Source organism: Danio aesculapii, chromosome 24, assembly GCF_903798145.1.
Source record: "Danio aesculapii chromosome 24, fDanAes4.1, whole genome shotgun sequence".
Classification (NCBI taxonomy): Eukaryota; Metazoa; Chordata; class Actinopteri; order Cypriniformes; family Danionidae; genus Danio; species Danio aesculapii.
Window position 1 is genome coordinate 7,815,509 of NC_079458.1, and position 22,375 is coordinate 7,837,883.

At 36.1% G+C, this 22,375-nt stretch overlaps 1 protein-coding gene across 1 annotated transcript; it reads right to left on the reverse strand.

Annotated features, from left to right (window-relative positions):
* Positions 1 to 4,217: 4,217 nt before the first annotated feature.
* On the reverse strand, positions 4,218 to 6,917 carry zgc:92591 (uncharacterized protein LOC436997 homolog). Its single transcript, XM_056450792.1, has 2 exons — positions 6,761 to 6,917; positions 4,218 to 4,558 (listed from the first exon to the last, which is right to left on the reverse strand). The coding sequence occupies exons 1-2, from the start codon at positions 6,875 to 6,877 to the stop codon at positions 4,322 to 4,324; spliced, it is 354 nt and encodes a 117-aa protein (XP_056306767.1). The 5' UTR covers positions 6,878 to 6,917; the 3' UTR covers positions 4,218 to 4,321.
* Between the last annotated feature and the right edge of the window lie 15,458 nt (positions 6,918 to 22,375).

Genomic DNA, 22,375 nt, shown 5'->3' on the forward strand with positions numbered 1-22,375 from the left:
TTTATGATTGTGCACACCCGTGCCTTATTTAGTTTCTCATGATCTTATACATTTAATGCTCATATGTCAGTTGAAGACTCTTGAGTTAATATAACAGTACAGTAGCAACTTTGATATTCCACCAAACATCACTTTTCTCAGGATGTGTTCAGTTCCAAAACGTTAACTTAGCGAGGATTCATTTAATTTCAGAGATTCATCAATATGCTTCAGTAAAGAATATTATATCGGATTAATTAATTAATGTAGCAAGCTTGCCAAAACTGTGAGTCAATGCTGGCATCAAAAGTTAGCTGGCATTATGAGCCGTAATTCTTCACGATTTATGATTGTCCCGTTTCTCAAAAAAAAAAAAAAAAAAAGAAGCTTGCAATTTTGTTTTATAGCCAGTTGGTCCTAGCGTTTTGAGTAGATTATTGAAATTTAGTAATGAGGTAAAATTTGTAATGAGGTTAGGGCGACGCGCTCGCATTTTCTTCCAGCGAAATTGCTTTCTCTCATTGTCTGGAGCGCCCAGAACCCGCAATGCGTGGTGTATGTTGCTCTGTTGATTGTGTACGATCGGGCACCCTCTTCATTATGGCAATTGAGAGGTTCATATTTCAACCTAATAGCTCTCGATAACTTTAACAATTGATCACAACCTCATTTTATTGCGAGCCGAGTTAATACACGCTTCCCTGCCAAGTAGAACATTTTCTAATGATGTACTTGTGCACCAAAACAATGCGGGGCCCAGCGCCTGCATTAGTTACTAATGTCCCCATCCGTAATGTGCTTATACCACCCAAAAGAGAGCGAGAGATTGTGTGTGCAAAAATGAAACGAGCGCACGGGGATCTATGAAGGAACCGCAAGATCAAGGGGAACATAGTGATGATGACGATAACGCTTAAGACGTTGTCATTAATGACACCATCACCCTCGCTGTAATATGTCCATAGACATGCCATCATTAGCATATATAAGATCATCAGTAAGGCTTATCGCCGAAGAGGGAGGGCTGGGGAATATCAGACCCCAGTATTCCTCAGACTTCTCTGATTAATGGAGGACAAAGCGTGATTTGTTTTTTACCAAAGCTTCCCCCCTGCGAAATACTTCATTGGTCAGCTACTAGACTGTAAAATGGACAAATGATTATTTTAGTGCAAGCTTCTTATTTTTTTTAAGTACAACTATTGTATTTAAAGCTTTTTATTCGTGTATCTCTCACAAAGCTTGTGACACCATAAATATCCAGTTTTTTTTCATGTATGATTCAGAGACGGGGCGTCGTGTTGGAAAATCCAATTACTGCACCAAAGCGGTTCAGATTGAGCATTTGTCAGTGTTTGTGTAATAGTTATTTATTAGGATTCATAAGACGTCTTATGGCATGTGTGATTGGTTGGTAGAGTTTTGCATATTTGTCATACACTTTGCTCAGTAAACAGGGGAGTTTAGCTGCAAATAAATTCAAATATGAATAGGTCAAAGACTAAAAAGGGGTATTTGACCAATTGAAAGCATCAAAACAATACAATTTTTCATTCATTACAATATGCCCTGTTGAATAATTTTATTAAAGCAAATCATAGTGATTAATACATTTTACCATTAGCGTACTGTTTACGCAAGACACCCGGCAAAATCTAATTTAGTGTAAAAATAGTTTACTAAAACATCTTTTCAGACATGATTTGAACAATAATCTTGTTGTCAGCACTTTGGTCAGCTGTGTTGTTTTAAAGTGCTCTATAAATAAAATTAAATTGAGTTGAATAATCATTTGATTATACATTAAAGCCCCCAATATTTTCTTTTAAATCTTTACACTTTGCTACTATCCACCCATTTATCAGCAAGATGTTTTAATCATTTAAAATATAATTCATTCATTTTCTTTTCAGCTTAATCCCTTTATTAATCAGGGTTCGCCACAGCAGAATGAACCGCCAACATATCCACCCAGAGGAAACCCACACCAACACAGGGAGAACATGCAAACTCCACACAGAAATGCCAACTGAACCAGTCGGGGCTCGAACCAGCAACCTTCTTGTTGTGAGGCGATTGTGCTACCCTTTGCGCCACCATGCTGCCCGAATAATACAATTTAATATGATGACTTATTCTTGTATATAATTTAATAAGGTAAAGATACATATGTTTTAGTAAGAATTATGTACATTTTACCTGTTATATCGAATGACAATTCACTTATATTTTGAAATTATTCACTCAAAATCTATTATTAATAATAGTCTATTAATGGCGACAAGGTGGCTTAGTGGTTAGCACTGTCGCCTCACAGCAAGAAGGTCACTGGTTCGAGCCTCGGCTGGGTCAGTTAGCATATCTGTGTGGAGTTTGCATGTTCTCCCCGTGTTGGCGTGGGTTTCCTCCGGGTGCTCCGGTTTCCCCCACAGTCCAAAGACATGCAGTACAGGTGAATCGAATAAACTAAAGTAGCCGTAGTGTATGTGTGTGAATGAGAGTGCTTTGCTTCCCAGTACTAGATTGCAGCTGAAAGGGCATGCGCTGTGTAAATCATATGCTGGATAAGATATTAAATATATTCTATTATGACACACCGTGTGCTTTCTATGTTCATTTCTGTAAATGTAATTTGAGGCAGACACCAAAATGGAATATCATCTCTCTGTCTCATAAATATCAAAGGAAATATCAAGCTACAAAATTTCCACATTTCACATTTTTTTTTATCAGTTTCGCTTATTTTTTTTTGGTTCATTAAAATTTGATTTAATATTTTCCCCAGTGTATTAGTCAAAGTCAGCTTTATTGTCAATTCAACCTCATGTGCAGGACATTGAATTGAGAGACAGAGAATTGAAATTGAATCAACAGTTTTGACTTGAAATACTCTCAGACCCTAGGTGCCTAACATATAATATTAATACAAAAAGTAGAATTTAAAAAGAAATTACAACAAATACAATCACACAATTACACAATCTAGATAGATTATATATATATTCTTATCTAAGTAAAAAATAAAAATTTGCAAACAATACAATTACACTTAAGGGCATATGGGAAGGAGTGCAAACCAGAGTTGTGCAGATGCAAAACAGTTAAATCAGGTGTACTAATTATTGGACCATGATCCTATTGATCTTTTTTGTTAGATTGGTAATTTGGTACTGACTAATCTAATGTATTATTGAAAAGCATTGTTTAGAAAATATTAAAGAGAGATCTGTGAGGTGTGTATTTATGCTGAGCACTTTATGTGTTTATGATGCTTTCCTTAACCTTATGGCACTATTTGCATCCGTTCTTGTGTTTTGCTGCGAAATTGGTCTTTTTTAGCTCAAGGACCATTGGACTGGCAAAATCCTGCAGGGGCTGAATATTGTAAACCAATATGAACACATATGATCCCAAACATCTGTTGTTAAAAAAAGCTTCATTATATATTTGCAATCTATTCAATACAACTTTTACTTGTGACAATTTTTTCCTTGATTAGCTGTCATTTGCTTATCTTTTTTTTGGAAATACAGACATCTAAAAGATCTATTATCACTGATAGCTAATACTGTACTCTACAGGTTGTTTATGCATTAAATGTAAAAATAAATATCATTAATTTGCCCTCACAAAATAATTAAGTAATAAAAAATAATGTTGCTCCACTGTGATGGTTTTTCCTTCTGTAAAAGCCAATATTATGCGTTGTGTATGAGCTCAGGTCTTAATAGTGTTAAAATGACTCCATCTAGTGGTTTACATTCAACACTACAGCATAAGAGATATTCGCAAAATAACCTTGCTTATATTCAGCGTTACAGATAAATGCACTTCAACGATCTTCTAAGTAAACTGAATCATTTATAAGCTTATGTGCAAGAAATTACATTTTCTTATAATTTAGACATCTAGCTTCTGGCAGATTACAGCTTGATTAAGAAATTGACTTTTCTTAAGCACCAAATCACATTATTTGTAACCTAGTTGTACCCCGATATATGTCTAATATAAAGAATATTTTACATCAGCTGACCTTTATGTGCAGTTTATTCAGAAATAATTGCACACCAAGGGAAAAAGGCTATTCTTAAACTGCCCATAAATGCTATATTTGACCATTACTGGTATAAATAAAAATACTTCGTGAAATATTTTATGAATCGTTCCAGAAATATAGGTACACAAACTCTGACCCAATGTTTCCATTTTATTAATAAATCACCAAATTTTCTGTGCACATTTATTACTACTGAAGAGTAAAAAGTGATGACTCTTCACATACAATTTTGTTTTTACTTGGATATTTATTTTTTTTTAGAAATGCTCTCCACCTCTCAGACGGTCACTTGGAGCTGGTGTATTTGGTGACGGCTTTGGTGCCCTCAGACACGGCATGTTTGGCCAGTTCTCCCGGCAGCAGGAGCCGGACCGCAGTCTGCACTTCTCTGCTGGTAATGGTGGAGCGTTTGTTGTAGTGCGCCAGTCTGGACGCTTCTGTGGCGATGCGCTCGAACACATCATTGACAAACGAGTTCATGATGCTCATCGCCCTGCTGGAGATGCCAGTGTCCGGATGAACCTACGGAGGAACATATGCAAACACACATTTAGCACATTCAGTGGTGACAAGAGTACTGAAAAATCATACTTAAGTTAAAGTACCATTACTTGCTTAAAAATGTAGTGCGAGTAAAAGTATCTGTTGTAAATGTTACTCAAAGTATGAGTAAAAAGTAGGCCTTTCAAAACTACTTCAGAGTACTCAAGTGAGTATTATGCTGTTAAAAGCTGATACATTTACATGTAATTTGTGGATGTGTGTAAACGTAACATTCTGTAGTGCATCTAGTTATTGCCCAGCAGGCACACAACGTCATAAGACGGTAATATTAAGTTAGATTTAGGTCATGACGTCAGGAGATCAAAATTCAATGTCTAGCCAGCGTCTTAAGGACAACGTTATTTTCATGTCCAATAACGAAGTGAAATGACATTGATATTTGTATGATTTTAGGTTGTGTTGGAAAGCCACCTAAATCCAACGTCCTTAAACAACGTCATATTGACATCTAATACTGAAATTTATTCGTCAGGTATGGCAACCAAAATCCGACAGCTAATAGACGTCATAATGGTAACGTCATTAGATGTAAATTTTTGGTTGATTTTAAGTTGGACACTGATGTCAGCCTGACGTTGGGTTCTAATGTCAACCCGATTTTCATTTCCAAACAAAATGTTATGTCCCCATGACACTGGGGTACAACGTCAACCTGTGCCTGCTGGGTGTTTAAGGCCATTTCAGTCATCATAAAGTAAACATCCGTCATCTTCTCAATGACATGCATCTAAACAGTCTCTGGGTCAATGAGTGTAAAGATTTTGGGCATTTTAATGCTTCCAATCAGCTTGGTGCAATTAAAAAGTTTATTATGATGCAATTTATCTTCTATGTGCGATTTAATTGGACCGGAATCACAGGACGGATTTTACCAATCCCCATAGACAAGAAAAAAAGTAGTGACTGCAGGTTGAAGGAAAGTAGTGGAGTAAAAGTACCAATACAGCACTAAAATGTACTCAAGTGAAAGTAAAAGTACACATTTTAAAAGGACTTCGTAAATTGCAATTCCTGAAAAAAAAAAAACTACTTACAGTAGTTTGAGTATTTGTGATTGGTTACTTTACCACTGAGTACATTCAAATAGTTTTTATAAACTGATAGTTTAAAATGAATATGTCATATTAAATTTACAAATCCTCAAGGTTTAGGGCATTTTCTTATTCGATAGAAGAATCACAGATTGATCATTTTGCTTCATAAGACCAAAACCTAAATTATTAAAATTAATTCTGTTCTGCTTATACAAGTTCATTTTACTCTCAAAGTGCAAAAAGCTAATGACATATTTTATGAATTATACCTACTGAGAAACGGTTTCAGCTAAAAATGATTTGAGATGTTCTGCTGAAAAAAAAGAGAGTTAGATCAATAGCAAATTATAATTATATATTATTTTGAGAACTATAGGTATAGGCTAAAAGGTTAATACAGTTCCTTTTCTACTGTAACGTGAATATGGATTCATATAAGGTTAAGCAATAATTCAAATGTCAATTAAACATTTAAAAATAAAAATCACTGATACTTACAATAAAGCTTTGTAATGTTTTATAGTAAAAAAGGCATTTGTTGAAGTTTTACTTGCCACATTTGATTTTCAGCCAACAATGAATCCATTTAAAAACATTACATTACTGTAGGCTACTTACATTACCGAAAGGGTTTTTGTCCGTATAAACAGCTTTTAAGACTAATATGTTTTAATGTGGATACTGACAATTGTACAAAACATTGGTTCCCGAATCGGAAATAAACGACTCAGAGTTGAGTGAGTGACTCCTGAACAATTATTGTTGGATTTAGCGCAGGGGTGCGCAAACACGGTTCTGGAGGGCCGGTGTCCTGCATAGATTAGCTCCAATTTGCCTCAACACTCCTGCCTGGAAGTTTCTAGTACACCTAGAGCCTGATTAGTTGGTTCATGTGTGTTTAAAACTAATATCTGCAGGACACCGGCACTCCAGGACCGAGTTTGGACATCCCCGACTTAGAGAATCGGTTCACTTGACTCATTAAAGATCCGACTCAATGATTCATTCTAGAATCAAGCGCACGCGGGGTTAAATGCAGGTGTTCCAATCGAAATTTACATTAGAAGTTATTAGTTTCTTCGATAATAATTTTTTCATCTTGATTATTCATGAAAACATTACTCACCTGCTTCAGAACTTTGTAGATATACACTGCATACGTTTCTCTCCTCTTTGACTTCCGTTTGGATCCTTTTTTATCCCCTGGCGCTTTGCCTTTCTTTTTTGCTCCTTCATTAGACATACTGGATATTCATATATTAATAACACTAAGCAAAATTTTAATCTCTCATTGACGTGTTCGCCGTTTGGCAGATCTCCAGCTGGCCTTCATCAGCCATTTATGACGTGTACGGAAGTGAACACTAATTGGAAAGCGTCTGAGCTCAATCTCGTGGCGGACGGAATTCGCATCAGTCTTCAGGAGATCAGGTATGTTTTGGAGTTGTTTTATTTTTCTAGTTAGTGTCACAATTATCAGATTGTAAGTGAATTAGTATTAGTAAAAGTATTACGTACATAAGACATAGAGAGCTGCATGTTTATTTCTTTTGGTTATAAAACCAAAACAATAACCTGCTACATAACATAGCTGTTGTCACATGAAAATGTAATTTGGTCTTCCAGTTTGTAAATGTAACATGACTCGGAAATAATATCAAACATATTATTAGTCAGCTTATGTGATTAGACTAGTTGTGTAACAGATAAATTGTTAAATAAGTTAAACTAATGCTGTGTGTGTGCGTGAGTGAGTGAGTGAGTGAGAGAGAGCAATATAAAAATAACTTTTTAAGTTTTCTTTAGGGCTACACGATATTGGAAAAATTGTACATTGTGATATTTTATTTTTCTGCGACATGTATATTGCAATATACTGCATCTAAACAATTTCACCAAATGATTGAATAGCACTATTTGGAAAGGATTTGTAGTCACACTTTATTTTAAGCTTCAATTCTTGCTATTAGCAAACCATTACCTACGACTTTTAGGTAATAAACCCATAATTTGCTCCTTAGGTTATTTAGGTATTGGGTTAGGGATGTAGAATAAGATCATGCAGATTATGTATTTTTATAAGTATTAATAAGCAGCCAATATCTCAATAACATGTATGCTCATATGCAGTAATGAGAATTGGTCCCTTAAGTGTTATCAAATGTGTTAATTTTGATTGATTGGGATGATTCTGTAGGGCAGTGAATCATGCATAAAATGTAATGAACAAACTACAAGTGTAGATTAATGCAATAAAGCAACGATGAAAGTGAAATAAACAGTGCATGCTTTATGGTTTTATATGTAAATATAAAATTACATGCATATTGCATATCTATGCGATGTGACTATTGTGGATGTGACATCGATGCTGAAACGATGTATTGTGCAGCCCTAGTTTTCTTAACTGAATTTCAAGCCTGATAAACTTACTCCAGTCTTAAGTGCCACACGATCCTTCAGAAATGTTACCTTCAGTAAGAAAAAAAGCTGTATTAATATTTCACAATTTACAGTTTATTACTGTATTTTTGGTTAAATAAATATAGCATTGGTGACCCAAAAACATTTGTACTGATCCCAAACTTGACCGTGTGTGTGTGTGTGTGTATAATAAGAGTTTTGATATATTGCTTTAATAATAAAAACCCACAGAAAATGGATAAGGAAAGGGATTTTTAATCAAAAATAAAATAAAAAGATAGTGTTAAAGAACCAGGGGTGCATTTCCGAGGTCGCAAGTTTCGTCATTACAAACCAGGTTTGTTGATATGACATTTCCCAAATCCATCATAACAACAGACGTTCATAAACTGCGTCGCAAACTTGCAAGTTTGCAACTACATTTCTGGAGCTGTAGTTAGAAGCATAGTTCTTGGCTGTGTTCTATTCCCAGTTATCCCCCCTAAACCCTATGCTATGGTGGCCGAGAAAGCTTAACGCACTGCAATTTAAGAAAGCGCATGCAATTACAAAAAACACAAGCAAATAAAGTGAAGAAACGGGCACCAAATTGGTCACAACACTTGCAAATATCCACGTAACACAGCGGAAATGTTTTCTAGGGGACCCAAAAACATGACGGACCCTGCTAAGATATGTATGTGTTATGTCGTGTACATAGATATATACATTAGATGTCGCCTACACTGTTGTTGTCTATTGGAAGGAATGCGTCAATAGCGCCACCATTTTAGTACAGGGTAGCGCTCCTTTGAAATGAATGCGGGACCAAGCTGCAGTGAAGGACTGTGGCCATCCAGAGCCAGAGATATACACATTTATCTCTGATCGGGAGTGTTCCCGGAGGTCAGTATGCAATTTTTTTTTAAATTACGAAAATAACAATTTTACTTCACTTTTCTACATTGATGGATAAGTAACTGCACGGACATTCCTGACAAAAAGCTTGTGTTTGTGTGTATGAAAATGTACTATTTTCAACACACTCCAATTTTAAACACACCCCTCTCCTGCTTTCACTTCTCATTCTGATGGAGGGAGCGATTCGTTCATTTAGCGGACAATAATAAAAGTTTCTGGCATCTCGTTGTCATATTTCTTTTGCATTTTTTTTGCTGATTTTATTCAACAAAACTAGCATAAGCCATTGTATTTAGCGCAAGTTGGTGCTACTTTGCCTTATAGTGAATGCAGTAAGTGATTTTATTATCATCAATAATGTTACCTGTTTAGCACAAAAGTTTATAACATACAAAAACGTAAAAAACGAAATCTTACCTATGAAATGTTCTGCCTTTATGTTTGTTTTCTTTGTTTACTCGTTACTACACCCGTACACAGCACTAAAGTCCAGCATCTTCACGTAGTAACACTGTCTTGACTAGTGCGGTTGAATGACATTTGTCCTGGGAGCCCTGTACAAATATGGCGGCGCTATTGACGCATGCTCAGGGTCCCTATGCGATTATCTAGTGTATATCTATGTGTCGTGTAAACAAGATATTAAAATAAGCGAAAAACAACTCGCGTTTCAAAGACCACCAATCACTTCACTGAGCAACAGTCACGGCAAAATAACACATCCATAGGCCGCATTTACACTGCATGGTTCAAGTGACTCAATTTTTCTTTCTCCCATGTGGCACAGATCGGATATGGCCCATGTACGTGTAAGCAGAAACAAATCACATGGATTCAGATTTACTCAAATCAGATTCAGGCCTTGTTTATATGTGTAAATTTATCCGATATGAATCGGATCTGTGCCCTCATGTCTGCAGTGTAAGCAGGTAGATCGGATTTTCACCTGTCAACGTGAGTCGTACGTCATTAAAAACCATAGCGAATGACGTCAAGTCTGACACTTTCTTTTCAGAACAGACTTCAGCCGAGTCCCAAACCTTAAATCTCACACACAAGGACTTAAACAGCTTTTATATTGTCATGTAGCACAGGTGTTTAAGCATGTTAATGAGAGCGAGAGAGTGCAATGTCCGCCACGTAACCAATATAAACTAATGTAAAACTAGTGCTTGCATAATGTGCCTAAATCACGCCATGGACGACATTGAGATGCCTAGTGGTTTAAAAAAACCTATATATCAAAAGAAGATGGACAAATGAGAACCTTTCTGTCATAAACTATAGTAAAACAGCTTGTCAAAAGCTGCGAACAGATTACATACAGGAATTGAGAAAAGAGCACTCTTTAATTATCAGCTGTTAGTCAGCGCCCGCTCTTTTTTTTTTTTTTTTTTTTTTTTTTTTTTTTTTTAATTTATTTTTTTTTTTATTTATTTTTTTTCTTTTTCCTTTTTTTCTTCCTGGTCATTGTGCCTTTGCCGTGTAAATGCAGATGATCGGATACGAGTAACTTTTAAAAGATGATGTTAGCAGGTCGTGAAAAAAAAACGGATACAGTCACAAAATCGGAATTGACCATCAAGATCTGCAGTGTAAATGTAGCCTTAGTTATTGCCTACCAGACACACAACATCAAAGGACGTTAATTTTAGGTTAGATTTAGGTTGTGATGTCAGGTGACCAAAATTCAATGTCTAGCCAACATCTTAAACCAACGTCATATACTAACAATAATTCATCAGGTATGGCAACCAAAATCCAAAGTATGAAAGACGTCATAGTGGTAATGTCCACACATCAAGCTGTAACATCATTAGACATTGATATTTGGTTGATTTTTAGGTTGGACGTTAGACACTGAAGTCAGTCTGACGTTGAGTTTTGACGTCAACCTTTTTATTTCCAAACAAAATGCAAGGCCCTCACGACGTTGGGATACAACGTCAATCTGACGTCATGTCTTGTGCCTGCTGGTTGTTTTAAGGCCATTTTTTCATCAGTGAGATGCATCTAAAATGCATGTAAAGATTTTGGACATCTTCTTGGACACTTTTAATGCTTCCAAACCGTTTGCTGCAATTATAAATCGTCCATGTCTTGAGGTAGTTCATTATGATTGGATTTACCTTCTATGTGCGATTTGATTGAACAGGAATCACAGGACTGATTTTTCTAATCCCCATAGACAAGTTAAAATAAACTGACTGCAGGTTGAAGGAAAGTAGTAGAGTAAAAGTATTAAAACTGCTCTAAAAATGTACTCAAGGCAAAGTAAAAGTTCACATTTTTAAAATGACTTAATAAATTACAATTTCTCAGAAAAACTACTCCCAGTAGTTTGAATATTTGTAATTTAGTTACTTTACATCACTGGTGAAAATCAACAAGTGAAAGTGAAATCAAAACAATCAAACAAGTGAAAACAGCAATCAAAATCAACAGAAGAGCAATAATATGTATAGTATAGTCCTATGACTAGTCCCAGCTGGTCAAACACTTTACAAGAGTTGACAAAAGCAAAACGATAGACTACTTAAATTGTTTGTTTGTTTATTTATTTATTTATATATATATATATATATATATATATATATATATATATATATATATATATATATATATATATATATATATATATATATATATATATATATATATATAATTTTAGGTAGTCTATTGTTTTGTTTTAAATTTATTATTATTATTAACTAGGATATTGTGTTTTTTTTTATTTCTTAATAAATAGTAAACAATACATTTTACAATTTCTATTATCTTAACATCAGAATTAAGTCACTCATAATGCAACGATCTGATGAATTCACATCGACCGCTGTTCATAAATCTACAGACAAAAAATTTAACCCTTATTCTAAATATGGCACTTAATCGACAACTCGCATATACCCCCCCCCCCCCCCCCCCCCCCCCCCCCCCCCCAATTTCCACAATAGCAATAATGTATTGTATAGTCCTATAACAGGTCCCAGCTGGTCAAATATATTATAGAGAAAAATTGTTAAACATTAAACACTTTCTTTTTTTTTTGCAAGTAAATGGATTTTTGATTCAGTTTTTGTTAAAATCCATAGTAACAAAGGGTGATGGAAACCCAGCTAGTGAAAGTGATTTTGTGCTTATTTGGGATGCAAAACAGTGCACTGCTCACTTGCAGAATGGAGGCCTCTGAAGGGCACATAAGTCTGAGGTATGAATTTAGATAAAGTGGTGCAGAGCCAGTGGTGATTTTGTAAGCAAAAATCAGTGTCTTGAAGCAGCTATCGGAAGTAAATATAAATTCCTAAAAACAGGTTACTCTCATAAATTAAACAAGGAAACCTAGTGATATCATGTTTAAAAATGAAGCATTTGTTTTATAGTAATGTCAGTGCCATGTGTTTTGGTGCATAATTTATAGTGTTTTTCCAAAAAACAAATTCTCAGCCACAGTATAGGTTTGGATATCCAGTGACATTGTTGTATTTGCAGGTTGCTTTCTGATGAGAGCAATGTAATGTAATTAAATTGAATAATTCAAGTGTTAATATGATTTGATAAGAACAATGCTGCAGTAAAAAAAATTGAGCCCGTTGTCGCCACAGCGGAATGAACCGCTAACTTATCCAGCATATGTTCCATGCAGCAGATGCCCTTCTAGCTGCAACCCATTACTGGCAAACATCCATACACACTCATTTACACACACACACACACACACACTACGGACAATTTAGCTTACTCAATTCACCTATACCACATCTTTTTGAACTTGTGGGGGAAACCGGAGTACCCGGAGGAAACCCACGCAAACACGGGGAGAACATGCAAACTCCACACAGAAATGCTGACTGACCCAGCCGAGGCTTGAACCAGTGACCTTCTTGCTGTGAGGCCATCGTGCTACCCGCTGCGCCACCGTGCTGCCTGTGTGTAAATATTTTTTTATATAAATTTCAGCAATATTATTTAATAGGCAAACGTTTATCTGGTTTATGAACAATATGGTTTGTAATGCAATATATGCTATCTTTTAGCAGATTTATTACATAATAGACTTTAAGTGGTTCTGATTGGATTAGCATTATAAACATTACAGTTAGCATGAAGTTAAGATTGTTCTTTTTTCTGTTGTTGCGTACTTTTGATTTGGTCAAATAGTTTCTAAAATAAAAAAAATCTAAGGCAGATTGGATTGTTGGAAGATGGATGTAGGCAACAAAATGGAGGAAGATTGACAAATGCCATGATAGCCCCACCCTAAATGCCGGATAGCCCTGCCCTAAAGCCCTGATAGCCCTGCCCCAAAGACCTGGTAGCCCCGCCCTAAATGTCTGATAGACCAGCCCTTAATGGCTGATAGCCCCACCCTAATGACCTGACAGCCTCACCCTAATGCACTGATAGCCAGTCCCAAATGTGTTAGACCTGCCCTAAATGTCTGATAGCCCTGCCCTAAATAACTATTAGCCCCGCCCCAAATGACTGATAGCCCTTCCCTAAATGTCAGAGATGGCCCTGCCTTAAATGACTGATACTTCCACCCTAAATGTCTGTTGGCTTCGCTCTAAATGTCTGATATCTCCACCCTAAAGGACTGATAGCCCTAACCTAAAGACCTGAGAGCCTTACCCTAATGGACTGATAGCCCCTCCCAAATGTATGTTAGCTCTGCCCTAGATGTCTGATAGCTCTGCCCTAAATACCTTTTATTCCCTCCCCAACTGAATGATAGTCCCACCCCAAATGACTGATAGTCCTGCCCTAAATATCTGAAAGCTCTGCCTTAAATGGCTGATACTTCCGCCCTAAATGTCTGATAGCTCCACCCTAAAGGACTGATAGTCCTACCCTAAAGACCTAATAGCATCACTCTAGTGGACTGATAGCCCCTCCCAAATGTATGTTAGCCCTGCCCTAGATGTCTGATAGCCCTGTCCTAAATACCTATTAGCCCCGCCCCAAATAACTGATAGTCCCACCCCAAATGACTGATAGTCCCGCCCTAAATGTCTGATAGCCCTGCCTTAAATGACTGATACTTCCGCCCTATATGTTTGATAGCTCACCCCTAAAAGACTGATTGCCCTACCCTAAATGTCTTATAACTAAAGGCCTATAAGCACGTACCCCCCCCAAACTCCCAAATGTCTGGTTGTCCCTCCCTAAATGTTTGATAGCCCCACCCTAAATGTCTGATAGCTCCTCCCTAAAGGACTGATAGCCCTGTCTTAAAGGCCTGAGGAGTGAAGGAAAGTTTCAAGGGTGGTAGGAATGTTATCTTATGGCCAAACGAATGTTTACAAAATAACAAAGCACACAGATACATTGTTTGTAACACAAACTTTTATCCATCCATCCATCCATCCATCCATCCATCCATCCATCCATCCATCCATCCATCCATCCATCCATCCATCCATCCATCCATCCATCCATCCATCCATCCATCCATCCATCCATCCATCCATCCATCCATCCATCCATCCATCCATCCATCCATCCATCCATCAATAAATAAGACAATATAAAATATGACTGTCAATATAAAATGAGTAAATTGATTGTCAACCTTAAACTTTTTCAGCTCCTATACTGTCAAAAATATTTCAGTGTAAATCCACAAATTTGTTATTTATATCTTTAAACAAATTTCGGCACAAAGATATTAGAAAAATTAGCATCTTCTCCATATAGTCATGATTCTAGAGTCATGATAACTATTGTTATTTTCTGTAGCTTCAGCCATACGTGCGCCAGATCTACAGTAAAAAGCCCTTCTGCTGTGAAGTTCATAAAACACCTGGCCAGAGAAGACCTGACAAGGTTCAGCTGGTGAAAGGATTCAAATTACTTGTCACGCCTTCAGTTAATTAGCTTCCAGCATAATCTGCCAATTACGTTAAAGAGCTGCACCTGCAGATACTCATTACAGCACAGCCTATTACGAGAGAAGCTAATATCTGTGCTGCATTTACAATTTTCAGAAAAGCCTACCACTTGGTAAATAATTGAGTTGTATTGTAGTGTGTTTTGTTGTATATGCGAGTGTTGTCGATTAAGTGCTATAGTTCGAATATGGGTTAGGTTTATTGTCTGAACACCGTAAAACCCAACAGTCAACATTATCAAAAGAAATGACTGTAACTCAAAATGTACTGAAAGTTAATTCTACTTATTTGAAAAGAGTTTTGCACTAAGTGTTGAAGGTAATGAGTTAATTAAATACTTCGTTACTTCAACTTAAATGGATTAAGTTCACAGTACTCGTATAGATTAGTGTTTTAACTCAAATGGTTTGTTGCAATCGGTTTCCTCAAATGGTTTAAGTTGCCTTAACTTATTGGGATTTACAGTATTCATGTTGGTTTGAGTTCTCTTTATTTGGTTTTACTGTGCTCAAATTGCTTCGTTTACTCTCAAATGGATTAAGTTCACAGTACTCATTAGGTTTAGTTTTTAAACGTAAATGGTTTGTTGCAATCGGTTTCTTCAAACAGTTTGAGTTGCCTTTAACTTTTTGGGTTTTACAGTGTAGATTTATAAACACTGGTTGATTTTGAATTTATCAGATCTTTGCAATATGTGTGACTTCTGACGTTATTATTGTTGTTGACTTCCAAATGAAAAGCTTTATGCTGTCTATTATTACTCAATTTTCTTAAACATTTGAAACCTGAAATAGTTTTCTTTCTTCATTGACATGGTTTTGTGGTAAAATCTTGGAACCAACACAAGGGAGCGCTGCTGCTGCTTGTAAATCTGCTGCAAACTTTTTATGCTGCCTGAGACATTTTAGCATGTGTCAGATTTTGTTTGTTGTAGTGCAGAATTGCCAGTCTTGGATCTTTGCTATATGCTTGTTGATGCTTAATTGCTTCTGGTTTGTATATATGTATTATGTATATGTGATACACACATACTTAGAAACAAACTACAAAAACACGTATTTACATGGATATTTATAATTAGTATCATGCACATATAATTTGTCTCTAAATTTTGTGCTGCTCATAAATGTATATTTATTTTTTATGAGTTTATAAAAAAAGTCAATTCAAAATTTGTTGTATCTATTGTAGTTGGGGGTTTGCAGTCTTGAAACATTAACCCCCCCCCCCCCCTAGTCTTTAACATAGAAAGACAGAAGCACATTTATAAAACCAGTGCTATGTGATTGCAGAAAATGCTGGAAAAAGACTGTTGAATGATGTAAACATGTAACTTTGCATCATTCTGTGGAATTTTGGAGACAAAATAAAAGTAGATATCTGGTAACATAGATGCCGATTGTAGCAATGTGACGCAACATGTTACAGTACAAAAAATACTATGTATTGTGGACATAGCAAGAAATATGTAACTAAGATTAAAACATTTTTAAAATGGTGAATTGATAAGGTCACACATTTAAGCTTACGTGTTTATTATAAAAAATGTAACAAGATTATAAATTATTTAAAAATACAATATTTAAAGCCTTTTAAGTGTGTGTGTGTGTGTGTGTGTGTGTGTGTGTATAAGCAGACTGTAAGCATACAGTACAGTATCTATGTAATAGTTAAGCAAATTATGGAGATTTTTCATGTCAGAAAGATATTTACAAGCTCAGTGTGCATGAAGGACGTTTTTGCAGCATTTTTAACTCCACTTTGATAAGTACTTCTTGCTTACTGAATGAATCAGAAAATGTGGAAAACATCTTTCGAATTAAAGATATTTTTTTTCACTACTGAATCAATCACCATTTGTGAACAATTCTTCTGAATGATTCAGTGAGTCATACTTCACACTTCTCTTGCTTTATTAATTAGTGTATGAATCAGAATTCTTAACAATTCTCTTGAATGCTTCAGTGACTTGTGCTGACTCATTCCATAAGAAGAACATTTATGAAAACAACATCTTTTGAACGAATGCTTCAAAGACTCATTCTTTCCAGGACTCATTCAAAAACATTTTCTTCACTAACCTGGGAACAATTCTATTGAACGATTCAGTGATTCACTCAAAGGCTTCTCTGCTTTATTACTGTATTATTGCATTACTGCATTTTGTCAAATCTCTTGAATGATTCAATGACTCACTCACTTGCTCACTTCACTTGCCTCTTACAAAATAATGCAGCATTTTTTTTCATATTTTGATTATTATTTTTTTAACTCCTTAACTTTCTTCACTAACTTTGAAACAATTCTACTGAATTATTCAATGACTCACTCAAAGACTTCTGTGCTTCATTACTGTATCTGTATCAACTCTTGAATGATTCAACTTTTTTTTTTTTTTTTTAACGGAATGAAACCGCATGCTTCTGAATACTTCATTACTTCTGTTTCATTAATGTTAGTTTATTAATTAGCGTTTAAAAAAAAGAATTCTTGAATGATTCTATAACTTATGTTTCCATCCATCTATTTTTATGCACATTTAGCATATGCGCATCAACCTGTATTTTTATGCGCATAAGTTTTAAAAATGCGCATAACTGAGTAGAATAAACTTTTTATTCGATTAAAAAAAGATGCGCATAAACTACGATGGAAACACTTACTGCACAAATTTCAGTATGTGCATTATAAAAGGTCATGTGATGATGAAAATACGTGTAAACGGACAAACCAGCAGGCTGAGCGCACTGTAAATCATCTGAACTGTTGTTTTGGTCATTCTAAATCGCCTTACCATTTAAGTGTTACTGTTATATTATTAATGACCTCCAGAATCAAGAGCGTCTCTGCTCCACGTCTGACACCTTCAAACGCCACCGCGTGTTTACTGCGTGTCAGAATTGCCTTCTGAGGCGCAATTCATTTATTAGATAAAGAAAAGATTCACGCAGCTTCTCCTACTAAGTGACGATTTTGTTCGCTTTGATTCGATGGATGGAAACGCTGCTTTATTCGCATGTCTTTTATGCGATAATCCAGTTTTGCACAAAGTAAATTGCATTTTTGGATGGAAACATGGCTAGTGACTCACTACATTTTTCATAACGAATCAGCGTTTATGATAAGTCTTTTGATCAAATGATTCAAAGATTCACTCGTAACACTTCACTTGCTTCTTACTAAATAATTCAGCATTTTTAAAAACATCTTGAATTTTTCAAAGACTCAAGGTCTTTGCGCACTGAAGTCCGAAATTGTCGTATGCATTTTTTCTTATACATATGCGAAAAATTCGTCACGATGCGTGTTAATTAATGCATTGCGAAAAAAAAAAAAAAAACAACCGCAAAACATTTCAGAGTCAGTTTAAGCAGTAATACATTGTTCTCCTCTCTCTTCTCCAAAGTGGAAAAAACAAGAGGAATAAGCAACATTGTGTTCATCCAATACTAGACTACACAGACAGGAAGGAGAGTTCTTCTCCTTCTCAAAGAGCTGCACACGATTATCCCCAAATGCAAAGTTTATTTCAGGAACCCAGTGGAATTTTGATACATTGCTTATGGTTGTTCACACATTTACGTACGTAAACAAATTCTTAACAGAGACTGGCAGTACCTATAGTATAATACAGGGGTGGGCAAACTCGGTCCTGGAGGGCCGGTGTCCTGCATAGTTTAGCTTCAACTCTAATCAAACACACCTGAACATGCTAATCAGTGTCTTCAAGATCCCTAATTATCTATAAGCAGGTGTGTTTGATCGGAGTTGGAGCTAAACTGTGCAGGACACCGGCCCTCCAGGACCGAGTTTGCCCACCCCTGGTATAATAGATGATGTCCACGTTGACGTATCAGAGCAACTGAGTGAAACAGACCATGAGGGGATTATGTCTGTGCGTCAAATGCATGGACACATACACCCCAAACAGTAGCAGGGGAGAGGTGTGACAGTCAGAACCTATCATGGGTTCTCAACTATTTGCCACATTCTGTCTTATATTATGCACTGTGGTTGTCAAAGTTATATGGAGCTCAAGTGACAGCATTTTGTATTTAGCCGTGCGCTTGTACGGTGGCTCTGAACTGTAAAAACACCTCTCAAACGTTTTTCGGATGCGAAAAACTGAAAAAAATCTAACCCGGTTTCAGAGGCAGTGTGTCAGTACGATTCACACAACGTGAGGTCGAATTTATTTTTTAGCGTGCAACTACGTTTACATGGACATCAGTAATCAAATTATTTACCTTGATCTAATTAAGACAATAAGACTAAGGTGTTTACATGAGTTGCCATTTGAATGTTTCTTTCATGATCCCGTTTTACATGTTATAGCACATAATTAGATTAACATCATTGCGTCACCGCACTATCCGCATTTCCTCCACAGTTTCATGTAATTTCATGTGTTTCATTATTAATTTGTCGACTTTAACTGCGGTTTGGCACTTTCACTTTCATTCGGGCATGCCCCACGTGACAAACAAGATGTTGGATGCAACTATGAACGCTGGAAGAGTGTTGTTTTAATGGAAGTTCATACTGCATGCTGAATGGAAGAAAAAAAAACCTCCGCATTTAACGATGCAGGTGTCTGTGGTCTACACTGACTCAGTAGGTGCAAAGAGTGTTGTGTGTATATGTGTGTGTGCATGTGTGGACTATCCTGACGCAAAACGTGGCAAAGCCCTACATAATGGTAATAGTTTGATAAAGGTGTTTACATGTCTGTACTACACTTCAATAATGCGACTAAAATCGGCATACTCCACATCTTAATTCGATTTCTCTTTAGTTCGATTATGACCTTAATCAGATTAAATTAATCAAAAATCGCTGTTTACATGGTCTACTCTTAATTAGAGTATTGTCTTAATCGCATTAAAATCGAATTATTGGTGTCCATGTAAACGTAGTCACTGTGGGAGAATCACAGTGAATCGAAATCACAGTCTTTTAATAATAAAATCGCACTATGACCCACTTTACCCACAGATGGTGGATCTAAAGGTTTGTCATCATCTAGAAAAGACCTGCTGCTGCTGGCATGTCTGATAGACCGTAAACAGTCATTTTGCTTTCTTGTTTTGTATACCTTCATCCATGAGCGTTGTGTATATCATTACGAAGTGACTCATATGTTTGGACAGTCGTGCGCTCTGAAAGGTCATCCTGCGCAGTCAATGATAAAATTGCAGAGTGAATTGCTTGAATTAAGTCAACGCTTCATAAGCAGATAAGAAAAAATATTCGCATAAATCTGCACGACTGAGTAAGGATCTGTTTATAGAACATTTTAAAAAACAATCTTGCTGTTTATTTGCACAATTCACTTCAATTTTAATAGCATTTAGTTTCAATACTTGTTAATATTGTTCGTCTGTCTGTTGGTTTAAACAGATTGCATAAATGTTTTGTGTTTTCCAGCTTGTGACCAGTGTTTGTGTGCTGCAGGGTGTTCTCGCTTGTGTTCAATTTCACATTTTGGTTACTGGACAAGACCTTTTGGTATTTTCAATTTCACAGTCTCTTCGATCTGACAACTTCATTTAATGACAGGACTGATGTGTTCCCTCAGGTTTAAAGCTTCTCGGCACTCTCAAGAAAGGAGCTTTTATCCTTTTTCATTTAGGTCTTCATCCGGTTAAAGCAGACATTCTTTAAACCGAGTCCGAAACTACAGGATGTGATTACTTGATACAATATTCGTGTTCATGCAATCTCTATAGTTGAATCCCAAATAAGACACTATGCACTTATACACTAGGGATGCTCAAAATAATCGAATAACTGTTAACCGAAAGGGTGCGTTTGTAACCGATTAATTGTATCAGTTAAACAATTAAACATTATTTTAGATATTTTTGGAGTTTGGCTGCATAAGGGGCTGATCGAATGTGCTATTTTGCATTGAGAGGGGCATCTTTTGAATGGTTTACTAACAAGTGTTTTGCGCGCGGCTCATCCCAGAGCAGCAGTGTTTGTGTTGGATGAGACAACTAAAAAAAACCTTTTGAATGGAGGAGAGACTAGTGCTCGTTGTTTCAAGTTCTGCAGAGCTGCATGAATTTACAAATCTTGAATATCACAATATTATTTAATATTACAATTGTAACAACACTTGGACAACAGGAGGGCAAATAATTGTGACTTTAGCTGTATATTGTTTGGAATAATTGTAATTACAATTATGACCAAAATAATCGTGATTGATTGATTTTTATTTTTCCTTATTCGAACAGCCCTACGTAGTGTGTGTGTGTGTGTTAGTGTATGGATGGTTCCCAGTACTGGGTTGCGGCTGGAAACGTTGCCCTGTGGCACCCAATGGGGATTCTGCTGGCAAAAAATTCAGTACATCCCTATACTTGAGTCCAAAAGCTGCAAATAATGACAGTGAAACAAAAGTCCCACAATAGGTTTTAGTTGTTTTTATCATTTGAAAATGTAGTACTGATATACAGTACAGTAGTTCAGTAATATAACACATTTTCTTTCTGAATTCTTTTTGGTATTGGTTTTTATCCAACCGTCTGTCAAACAAGAAGTTAATATAGGCAAGGCAAGTTTATTTATATAGCACATTTCATACACAGTGGCAATTCAAAGTGCTTTACACAAACAGGAATAAAAGAAACAAGTATAAGAGAGATAAAAACAAATAATAAAAATGGTTAAAAAAATAAAATAAATAAGCATAAAAACAGATCAAATGTGTTATAAAAGAATGAAAAAGAAGAGAAAAACATAATAGTGCGATCTGTCGGACGTAGCACAGTGCTCATTCAGTAAAGGCACAGCTAAACAGATGTGTTTTCAGTCTTGATTTGAATGTGCCTAATGTTGGAGCACATCTGATCATTTCTGGAAGCTGATTCCAGCAGTGAGGGGCATAGTAGCTGAAAGCCGATTCACCCTGCTTTGACTAAACTCTTGGAATTTCTAATCTATTTGATCCTAAAGATCTGAGTGATCTGTTGGGTTTGTATTCAGTGAGCATATCTGTAATGTATTGAGGTCCTTGGTCATTTAGTGATTTATAGACCAGTAATAATACTTTTAAAATCTATTCTGAATGTAACTGGGAGCCAGTGTAAAGACCTGAGGACAGGTGTGATGTGCTCTGATTTCCTGGTTCTGGTCAGAATTCTGGCCGCAGCGTTCTGGATGAGCTGTAACTGTCTGACTGTCTTTTTGGGGAGGCCAGTGAGGAGGCCGTTACAGTAATCCACCCTGCTGCTGATAAAGGCATGCGAGTTACTTGTGAGACATTACTGTCTTTTTTTTTTTTTTGGTTCCAAGCTGGAGAAGAACATTCGTGCATCTCAAAGAAATTCACTATTTCCTTTCTGATTGAATTGACCAATTTGATCCAGTTGTTTGAAATTAGCATTGTAGCATCTTTTTCTTTTGTCAGTATCACACACTATATTATTATACTATTATTTAATAATATTTTGAATCTGTATCCATCCATCCACCCATCCATACATAGCTTATCTTTTTTTTTACAGTTGCATTTTTAA